General features: G+C 44.0%; 1 protein-coding gene across 1 annotated transcript in view; it reads right to left on the bottom strand.

The window, feature by feature from the left end:
* Positions 1 to 476: 476 nt before the first annotated feature.
* Positions 477 to 10,894, bottom strand: part of Plxna2 (plexin A2) — a 195,467-nt gene continuing 185,049 nt past the window's right edge. The window contains exons 27-32 of the mRNA XM_031339712.1: positions 7,758 to 7,857; positions 6,544 to 6,734; positions 5,327 to 5,496; positions 2,716 to 2,928; positions 1,994 to 2,144; positions 477 to 981 (exon numbers count right to left, since the gene is read on the bottom strand). Of these exons, the coding sequence (XP_031195572.1) occupies positions 886 to 981; positions 1,994 to 2,144; positions 2,716 to 2,928; positions 5,327 to 5,496; positions 6,544 to 6,734; positions 7,758 to 7,857 (921 nt within the window). The 3' untranslated portion in view covers positions 477 to 885. The remainder of the gene's footprint in view (positions 982 to 1,993; positions 2,145 to 2,715; positions 2,929 to 5,326; positions 5,497 to 6,543; positions 6,735 to 7,757; positions 7,858 to 10,894) is intronic.

Below are 10,894 nucleotides of genomic sequence, written 5' to 3'. Positions count from 1 at the left end.
ATTGATTCTAGGGGAACCAAAAGGAAAAGTACCAAGGACCAACTCCTCATTTGCTGAGGCTTGGGATTAAGTGAAACAGAGAAAAGGTGTTCTTGCAGGTCCTTGTTGGGTACTTCCTCCTCTTAGGAGATGAGAGTACACAAGAGCACAGCATGGAAGGCAGTTTCCTATTAGCAGGTGGATCTGATCAGCTTCCACAGTTCCCACAAAGGCCTGCAGTTCTCAGGTGCATCTGGCTGTGGTGGGATTCAGGTCTTCCTGGCTTATTTGCCAAACGTTTAGTATGAACTTCTCCTTCCCGCCTCTCCTCCTTCCTCTCAGTTCAAGGAAGAGGAGCACATTTCCATACTGGTTCTACTCAGTATCTCTCAGGCATTTTTCTGACATTGAGAAAGAGATGTTACAGAAGGAAGGAGAAATGTTACTAAGAAGGGAACAGAAATCAAATTAAACAAAAGTTGGACGGGATGGACAGGGAGAATTTATGTTTTGTTTTATTTCTGTTTTTTTTCCCTTTTTCTTAAAAAATTAAATAAAGTTCTCATTATTTCCCAATATACATCAAATGAGTTTTCATGCAAAGCAGCAGTCACAGAGGCAGAACCATTTGGCTCAACCTCTCGGCTTAAAGGGCCACCTTCTCCTTGCCCGTAGTGTCCTGAGCTCACACTGTGATGGGTAGTGTTCACTGTCCTTCTGGAAGGAACTGGCTGTGATGAAACATGGCTATCATTGGCCGAGGAGCTTTTCCTTCTTCCCTCAGTGAGGTTTTAGAGGACAGCCAGCTCTGGGGCCTGATACCCTTCACTCATCCCATCTTTCCTTTTGAGACGCCAGTGTGATAGCTTGTATGAGTCTCTCTTCCAGGAACAAGATGTCTTCCTTTCAGCTCTCTATGGACATGGCGTTGATGAGATGCTCCACCTTGTAGGCCAGTCTTTGCCGTCGGGCCTGTTCATCTTGCTCTAGTGCCCCGATGAGCTGAAGGGCAAAACAAAGGCAGGTAACTTAAGATTCAGCTTCAAAGGCACAACTTTCTGGGGTCATCAACCCAGCATCTACCTTTTCATCCTGCCTTTAGGAATATAATGTCAAATAGCTGGCATGATTCAGTGAATAGATTTATGCAGAGTCGTGCTTTACTTAACAGTGAGGATGCTTCCAGAGAAAAGAGTCCTTACATTGTTTCATCATCAGGAAAACACCCCAGAGTACTCACATGCAAGAGATTTAATCAAGTACAAGAGAACACATATGCAATGTATGGCTCTGCTTTTATAAGTAGGAACATGCTCTAAAACACTAACAAAAGCATAGCATAGCATAGTAAACGTAGTTTATACACTAATTACACAGTTATTTACTATTAAGAGCACAGACTGCACATAGTCTTGTAAGTTCGGTGGGCTCATTTACACAGCATGGCCATATACTCATGGGTACTATGAGGTACAGATGACTCTGGGGTCACACAGGAATTTTTTGGCTGCATTTACTCTGGTGGGACCACTGCCATATGGGTGTCATGGCATAAAATCATGATGTAGAGTGCAAATCTACAAACACATGCAGGAATATATATGCATCACATAGAGCTCTCATATGGTTAAAGCATATGTTAGAGTTACTTAAGTGTGGACTAATTTTTTTTTTCTACTTCTTTCTTTAGGTTCAGTGCTAATGCATGGCCTGTCACCTTCCTGGTTAACTTCTGTTCACATCAAAGTCCACCAGTTTATCTGAATCTGACTGGATCTGCCCAAGTGTAAAGTGGTAATTTTATTCATTGCTTAAGAAAGAATAAAGTTTATCAAACAATACTTGAGTGAGAGAAGGCAGGGAGGAGTTTGATGAATCAGGAGAGGTTGGGCTATTTTGTGAAGAAAACATAATGATTTGGGGCTCCTGACAGTAGATTGCGATTTTTAAAAAGTGATTGCTACTGCCTAGATCAAGTTGCAGGTTGGTCTCAGCCCTTGAAACTTTATCTTACCTCTTCACTGTACTTGCTGACATAGGAGTAGATCTCATTGAGGGCGCTCAGCATATTGAACTCTGTGGCATGCAGGCGGGACTGCTCCGCGAGGTAGGCATTCATATCTTGGTCACTAATGGCTGGGAGCTTGGCAATATCTGCATAGTATCTGCCATGGACAGGACAAGCCTATGATGGGGGTTCAGCAAACATTCACTAATACCCACTCTTGTCCAAATCCCTTGGGAGAATAGAGCCATGGGTCCAAACTGTTCCTGCCTTCCATGTCTTCTCAGATGTGGCCTCTGCCTCAAGCTGAGGTGTCAGTCTAAGGTGCAGTCCAAATTTCTGAAGGACATTCCAGTCAGCTAAGAGCTGCTGGGTCCTGAGTAGTAAAAACCCCAGATTCAGGCATTCACATCTCAGCTCTTCTACCTGGTAGCTTGTGAGCTTTGGCAAGTTACATGCTTTTCTGTGCCTCCATTCATTCATTAGTAAAACAGGGATAATCATAGCAGCTACTTTACAACTGTCCATTTGGATATTTCAGTGAAACAATACATACAAAATCCTTATCACAATAATGCTTACATGTCCAATGCTAAATGTTAATTGGGATGATAATTATCAGAATTCTCAGGACACAAAGTCCCCTTCCTTCCCACAACATAGGGGCTATGAGGTCCTGGTCTTCAGTAGTTACTGATGCCCACAGTGGGTGTCTTGAGAGAATTACTGACCTTTCTACCCAGTTCTTGTAACTGGGGATATCCTTGGCATAGAGCAGCTTATTGGAAGGTGAGTCCTTGCCCAGTCGGTGCTCTGATGTGGAGCAGGAGTCCATGAAGGTCTGGGCTACCACAGAGAGGCAGGCATCTGTGATGCTGCCCTTGTGGATGTCAAATACAAATTGAGGGTTCTTGATGACATTCACCCAGAAACGAAGTGGAAGGCTGTAGGAAAAGGCAGAGTACCCTGAAGAATGCACTTTGACATTGCCCTTTCCTAATACTTTTCCCTTACTGCTGAATGGTAGAGCAGATATTCCATTCTAAAAGAAAAGGGAATGAACTCAGAAACTGGTCCAACAAGAGCTGGTTGCTCATCTTATGCTGTTCCCAGATGCAGGAGAAAGCAGAGTGGCTTTGGTCTTCTCATACTAAGGCTCCCTAATAGCTGAGGGTTGGGCATGTCTGGGCTTTGCCCCTTCTTGCTTGATAGGCTTTTCAAAAGGCCTCAGTGCACCAGGGGAAAGTCAACTACAGAAAACAACACAATTTCCTCAGGGCTTCAGACAAACCCATCAAGCTCCTAGAGTCTCTCACTGTGGTCATGGGCATTGTATAAAAGGACAAAATGGTCAGACAGTCCTAAATACTGCCTCAGTGGGGACACTACCACTGAGCCACTTTTCAGTACTGGGTCAGAGGACAAGTTCCTCATGGGGTAATTTCTTTCAGGGGTCCCCTCCAGGGCTTTTTGTGTCTCAGCATGACAGAGGGAAAGGAGGGACCTACTGCTGGCATTCCGAGAAAGAATGGCTCACTGTGGCTCTGAGTTTTTCCCAAAAGAAATCCAACAGCAGTTAGAAGACTGCTTCCAAGATTCTGGAATCTAAAGGCAGAGAGGAATAGCCTTTAGTGTTCTCAATTCCAGAAGGAAGTAAGGCCATTTGCCTGCCTTCAAAACAGTTTCTGTAGCTACTGTTTTGCCTCTTTCTGAAGTCTGCCTTCTCTGGCTGCCCTCCAGCCTTGACTCTTCTAATACCCATGAACCCTATCATGGGCTTGCCCTTCTAGCCCAAGATAGTGTCCTTAGCTCTTTCTGTTCTTTTCTTTGAATTCTGCTGACTTCACCAACTCCAAATTTTCCAAATGTCTTTTAGAATGATAGGTATTGTAAATGTCAGTGTTTATCCCCTTCTGAGCCTCCTTTTGTAAATTTTGCTTGTCCTCCAACTTGCAACCCTTCCTTGAAACCTAGGAGGAAAGCTCAGCCAGCTTTGGCACAGCTCTTCTGTCCTATCCTCCTCTGGCAGAGCTGGCTGGACATATCTAAGCCCTTCTCTTTGGACCTTTGCTATGTGAGGTGTAAGCCACATGACTCGGCTTTATCACACTATCACAGTGGGGGGGGGGTGCATTGCTGTTGCTTGAATATAGCCAGAAGTCACAGAGAAGCGAGTAACCTTTAACTTTTTCCTGATTTTAACCAAACAGCTGGTCCCAGTACTAGACTCAACATCCTGCAAAGCTGAGGAGACACCATGGATCTGCTTTGGTAGAGCTTACTGAGTAGTCTTCATCTACTGCCACTGAACCATGTCACTCCACGGTGACCAAAAATGGCAGATGAGGAGGGCCAAAATATCAAAAGAATGAAAGTCTATTCCAAGGTCCCATTGGCTCTCTCAAAGTATTTTGCTGGTTGCTAGGACTTTTGATTTCCAAATGACAGCCTGAACCCATCTGTGTCAGCTCTGTTTTCTGGGGATTGCTGATTCCAGACAGCTGTGTGGGCTTCCTGCCCAATCCAAATGTTTCTCTCCTTTGTGTTCAGTCCTAGAGCAAGCCTTTTGACTCTGGCTCTTGGCTAAGTCTTGACTGGTCTATAAGCTAGTCCTTAGCATGGTCTGTAGTCCAGGCTTAAAACCTGGGAGGGAAAAGTTTCATACTTGGCGATATCAGAAGCTGCTTCTCCCACCACTAATCTGGATGTAGAAGTGACTTGAACAAAAATCATTCTATTGCTTCCTGAAAGCTATGCTGCTGGGGTTAAAACTTGGCTTTGAGAGATCAAGTCTACAGTGCAATCTCATACTTGTGGGTTTGTCAAGTCTAGCAAGTACCAGCCTCATCCCCAGCACTGGCCATCTTTACCAAGGGTCCCAGCTCAGAAGTGCATCTCTCAGAAGATTTAGTAGTGATAGACTGCAAAGGTCCATTATATGTTTCATATAGAGCTTTGTATATGTTCCTTAGCTTCTTAATCTTGATAACTAGAAGTTCTACATCAGAGGGAGCAGTTCTACCAAATGAAGGGTCACAATGATAAGGCAGAGCTCAAACTGTATGCAAAGCTCAGGCTAGGCAAGGCCCACTTGGAGCAGGCAGCCTTGGGGATGATGTTGACACTGCAGTGTCTGTGTCCATGTGTGTCTGTGTGTGTGTCCGTGTCCATGTGTGTGTGTCCGGGTGTGTGTATGTATGTGTGTGTGTGTTGTGCTGTGTTTCGGGAGCCAGATAACCCAGCCCCCATCTCTACCTCCCATCACTAGCATCAGCTGGTCCCCAAACCCCAAAATGTTGGACCTCCCCAGGTGGCACTCCCATTGAGCTCCCCTGGGGTTACCAGTTGCTTTTCCAGGTGTGCCGCACATCTGTGTCGTGGATACTGTGTCTGTCTGCCTGCTCATCCAGGAAATCAAACATGTACTTGATGGCTAGGGGGAGAGCACTACCCCGGTGCACAGTGCTGAACAAGGTCTCAAACAAGTCGTCCACAAATTTCTGCAGGGTGCCCTGTGAGAGAAAGTGGGGAGGAGGACAGTGAAATGGTGAGTGGGTGCCAGAGGGCAGCAGAAGGCATGCCGGATGGGGCCTTGGACCCATCTTACCCTGGAAATTTATCTGAAATGCAAGAATGCAGGTGGAGGGGCAGGCATGAGGTAGATACTGGGTGGGATGTTGTGGAGTTGGGAGGGACTGACAAGTCTGGGAATCCATAGAAAGATCTCTCTTCTAATCTGTGGTAATGTGCCCTGAAGGTATGAGCTCAGGGCATTTGATGGGAATATAGGAAGTGAATGTCCTAGAATAAATGAGAGGACTTAGGCTGGTAGCAGATTCTATAGAGGGTGCTCAGGGAGTCTGACCCCTGGTGGGGCTTAGAGGGCAGGGTGGGGTCTGAAAGGAAGCATGAACAGCTTTATGGTGTTAGTGTCAGCAGCATAGGGTTGAGGTTTAGCTTCATGAGAACCCAGACACAGCTCTGATCCACAGGCTTCATAAGTTCTAGAGACAGTGAGAAGCCTAGACCTGGGTCCCAGTTAATGAGCTCAAGACAGACTTTGGGGACTAGTAGAACTCCTGACTTTCTCAGATGGTTTTTGGTGGCTTCTTATTGATACACTAGGCATAATTAACAAAGCAAAAATGAAGATATGAGTCTGATAGACTAGTTATGGACCATTCTGGGAGAAAGTCTGAGAGCTCTAAGTCACTATGCTAGAGTTCTTGAAGCATTGCAGTGGGATCAGTGGGGAAAGACTTTGGGATCCAGCCTCCTCTCTAAGGTATAGCATCCCTAAAGGCTTTGTTTGTTCTCTCCTGGGAAAGCTAAAGGATGCTGCCTTTATCTCCTCTCAGTTTAAGACACAGTGGGTCAGGATGGATAGTCTTTCCTTAAACTACTGGTACAACTGGGTCTTTTTGTTTTGTTTTTTTCTCCAACTCAACTAGAAAGCAAGTATACAGGCAGAGATAGTAGAGGCAATCAGAAGCACCTGTAGTATGGGTGTTTGTGCCAAAGTTTAGGGAACAGCTTGGCCTGGGTAGTTCAAGAGTTACCTTGGTGGCTAGAAGCCGGGTCAAGTAGATCTCAGACACCATTTTGCTGCCCCGGTCACCCTCCTTCTGGTCACCATGGTCATGATTCTTCACCAGATGCCAAACCTTGACACCACTCTCCAGGTCTGGGGTGATCATGGGGACCCGGGACCGGAGGCTATCTGGGCTGCCTGTGTACCTGAAGGAAGAGTCTGGAAGAGCGTAGGGAAAAACCAGAGTGAGGCAGGCCAACTTCCTGCTTCAAGCATCCTTCAGGAATGCCACCTGCCTGCTGCATCTATTCAGAATAAACCTGCTTTACTTTAAAAGGACTCTTGGGACTATTTTTATGTGAATAGTTTTATGGATCCCTGGTTGGAAAGAGGAGTTTGAAAATTTCTAGAAAAAAGATTTAGAAATTTTAAGCTCTCAGACACTAGTGAGAATTTGGAAGTCTCCTCTCTTCTGATGTTTCCAGCAATGAACAATAATCAAGTAAAATGTCAATTGGATGTATATACCTGAGAACTCTAGAAAGTCTATATAGTGTCAGGCAGTGGTGGCTCATGCCTTTAACCCAGGAGGCAGAGCAGGCAGATTTCTGTGAGTTAGAGGCCAGCCTGGTCTACACAGCTAAGTTCTAGGACAGCCAGAGCTACACTTATAACCCATCTCTTACGGGGAGAAAAGTCTAAACAGTAAGGGTTCAAGTTGTAATGATCCTCTTTGGAGTTAGCTGGCACGTCTTTTGGAGTCCTAGAATATATTTTCTCAACCCTATTTGGAACTACTGCTGTAAGTCCTGTAGGTTCTTTCAGGTGGATAGTCTAGTGCCTTTGAGTATATATGCAACCAAAGCTGACAAAGTGAGAGTGATGCTTGCTGCTCAGAGGAGGCTGGGAATGGAAGTGACAGAATGATCAATTTTGTGTCCCAAACTAAGACACTTTTGACAAAAGAGGCTACAATTACCAATTCAACCAGGACCACAGCTATAAAGTGGGATAGGAGAACCTCTAATCAGGGTACACACCTGCTACACTAACTCTTTCACCTGCTGCCTCTTCTCAGACACATGGCCCTTAAGACTCCTCAGGAAGGGGACAGATAAGCCAGTACCTTTGTATGAAGGCATGGTAGCAGCAAGGCCTTCCCTGAGGATGGTTCCTGAGATGGTTCCTGAGGATCACAGAAGCCTAGACCTTGAGCTTCTTAATTGCATTCTGGCTGCTTACCGTATCTGCTAATGGATGTCCGAGAGATGCTGGCAGAGGCAGGGATGTTGTAGGAGGAGGTCTGCTTAGGGACCAGAGCCACCACAGATCTGTCTGACACCTAAGGAGGGGACAAAAAGACAACATGGGAGAACTGAGGTGTCTTGAGAAGTTAAGTACTTTTAGGGAGTATGGGGTCAATAGAAGTTCAGAAATATTACAAACAACCATTATTGCCTTTCATATCTCTGGATCACCTGATATATAGCCAGTTTCAACTAAGCATACAAGTTCACACACACACACACACACACACACAGAGAGAGAGAGAGAGAGAGAGAGAGAGAGAGAGAGAGAGAGAGAGAGAGAGAGAGAGAGAGGTGGGGAGAGGGAGAGAGAGAAGATTTCAGAAAGTTAGTATGAATGAAAGAATATAAATGATGTCATTAATAAATCTGACATTGATTATACACTTAAACTAATTCTTTTAAGATGAGCTAAATAAAGTATATTGTTAACATTATTTCAACAGTCTGTTTCTATTTTTAATGGAACTAGTGAAAAATTTAGAATGACACACTTTATTTCTATTGGGCAGAAGGGTTAAACTCAGTCTCCCATCAATCTTGTGTTATGGATGACTATTTCCATCTTACAGATGAAAGAATAGAAGCAGGGCTAGGCTAAGTTACTGCTTCAGGGTCTCATCATTATTGTAATACGGAGTTGATATTTTTCTTCAGACCTGTCATCACCAGAGCACACATTCTCCTCATTCTATTTCCTAATTTGGGATTTTATTACAAGTCACATTGGTTTGAGCCCCATCTTTTCCTTTGCCATCAATTTTCTCCTGGCTTTTGTTGTATTATGGGTTGGCCACCTTAAATAGTTTCGCCAAAAGTGCATCTGCCCTTGGGAAAAAGATGGCATAGTGCCCTGTCCTCTGAGAAAATGCCAGGCCTAGCACCTGACAGTTAGGGGAGGGCCAATGAATAAGGAGCCATAGAGAAGACATTTGGGGCCATCTTGATTTAAGATTGCCCTCCATCTAATAAAAACGGAGAATCCCCAGAATTGTGGTGATCCAATTAAACCCCTAACGCAGAGGGAATAAAACAGCTATAATAATGTTATGGGCCATAAAACATTCCTATTAAACCATTTTTTATTTTAACAATTTTTATGAACTTTGTAAGTTTGATTTATAGCTGCACCAGCCATAAAACCATCTTTCTGGGTCTTAAATTGTCAGTTCTTCTCTCCCACCAAAAAAGAATTAAATGTTGAGAAGTCAAACTATAAATGAACATTAGTGCTAACGAGATTCCCTGATAGCCAGCTTTAGTGATGGTGTTTAATTTTACCCTCCCTATAAATCTACAGGAGCCCAGGCAGTTTTTTACCCATTTCTTTGTTAATTAAGATGATTTTCTTCTGCAGGGGCTCTAAAGCCTTTGACTCCAGGGAAGATAGCAAGAGGGCAGAGTAGGTAAAGCTCTTGAGTTCTGAGCCCTATGCAGCCATCATTGTTCCAAGGAGGTACCAGTGTTCTGCTGGAGAATGTCTGGATTTGCCAGCTATGTGTACCAACAGCACTTAGTCTATGATTGGGGAGGGGTGAAGGGCATTAGCCCTGTCTCTCAAGAATTCTTGCCACCCACAACCTAGAAATGCTACTCTGAAAACCTGGTGAAGGTGGGAGTTTATCCTCCCAGCAAAGACAATGCCATTTAGTATGGTTTGCTGTCATCTTTAAGGAAATTCACAAGGTAACTAATGTGACCAGTTCCAAGCATAGTTACAAAGCTACCTCTCTTAGTGTGTTTGTCTGTCTCTGTCTCTTCTTTTCTCTTACTCTGTCTCTCTGTCTCTGTCTCTGTCTCTGTCTCCCCACCTCATCTCACCCCTGTTTTTTTTTCTCCCTCTTTTTCAGCCAATAGAAACCCATGCTTAAAATAGCTGCCTGGATCTGACCTTGGCTTTATCACCATTTACTTGCCTCTGTGTGCCTTGGTTGTCTCATTTGTCACTGGGGATAATAATCATGTCTGGTAATTACTGTTGTGATGATTATTAAAGAAATTAAGACACATAAAGGTTGAGTAAAGTACCTAATACCCTGTGAGTACTCAGCAAGGGTTGGTACTCATGTTGCCATTTTGAATAATAATACCATTTTTATCATCTCTCAAAGGAAGGAAGACTCCCTGCTTCCTTTGTCACTCAGAACTAGGGAATGGGAAGTGCCTTGCACTTCAGTAAAGCTCAGTAAATATTTGACAAATGAATAAATATATAAATGATTAATGACATGAGGGAATTGGAAATGTTTTGTAAGAGGACCATAATAAGAAAGAGGTAGTCTATTCTTATTGGAATACACAGGTTGGGTAATAGAAACAAGCCTTAAGGTATCAAAGGTGGATAGAAGTAAAGTTCCTGACCTTCAGGAACAAGATTTGGTGGCACAGATTTGGTCTCTTTTGGGCTTTATCATTCATCTCTAAATTGGTTCATTACATTGTTCTGGATGTACTCACCACATGAAGGTGGCTGTGTGTGTGTGCTTATATGAAATTAACACATAATGATTTGATTACTTCTGCTTGTATGTCAGTGCAAATCTTGAGTTTGTACACTTGTTTCTAAATCTTTCAGCTACCGCCTTTCCCGTTATAGGGGTTACCTCCAGCACAGAGATAAATATTTTAAGGTTGGGAGAAATTAGGGATAAAATACACATGTCTATACACCTTCTCTGACTTGAGACTGAGACCCAGGTGTAACATGGGGATGCACAGGGAGGAGTGCTTTGGGGTATCCCCAGTACTCCCAGCTTCTTTTGTGTTTCAAGGCACTTGGTCAGCTTCAGGGTTTCCCAGTGGCTGGTTATTGGTAACTCAAGCCTAGTCTGTCAGCCTCTCTGCATGCCTCTCTTTGTAAATCAGACACATAGGAGGATATCATTAATCACAGTCCCATGTGTCTTACAGCCTGAGGCACTTCCTCTGGTTGGTTTAATTTTCCTCAGTGTCTCTCATTTCCAGTTCCTATTTTAGTGCTTCTCCTGAATCCCAATCTGTCTATCTGTGCTTAATCTTACAGAGACCCCTAAGCTATGAGTGGTTCCCATGGGATGAAATCAGGGTGGGGTG

This window comes from Mastomys coucha, unplaced genomic scaffold, assembly GCF_008632895.1.
Source record: "Mastomys coucha isolate ucsf_1 unplaced genomic scaffold, UCSF_Mcou_1 pScaffold1, whole genome shotgun sequence".
NCBI classification, from domain to species: domain Eukaryota; kingdom Metazoa; phylum Chordata; class Mammalia; order Rodentia; family Muridae; genus Mastomys; species Mastomys coucha.
This window is presented reverse-complemented; position numbering and strand designations above follow the sequence as displayed.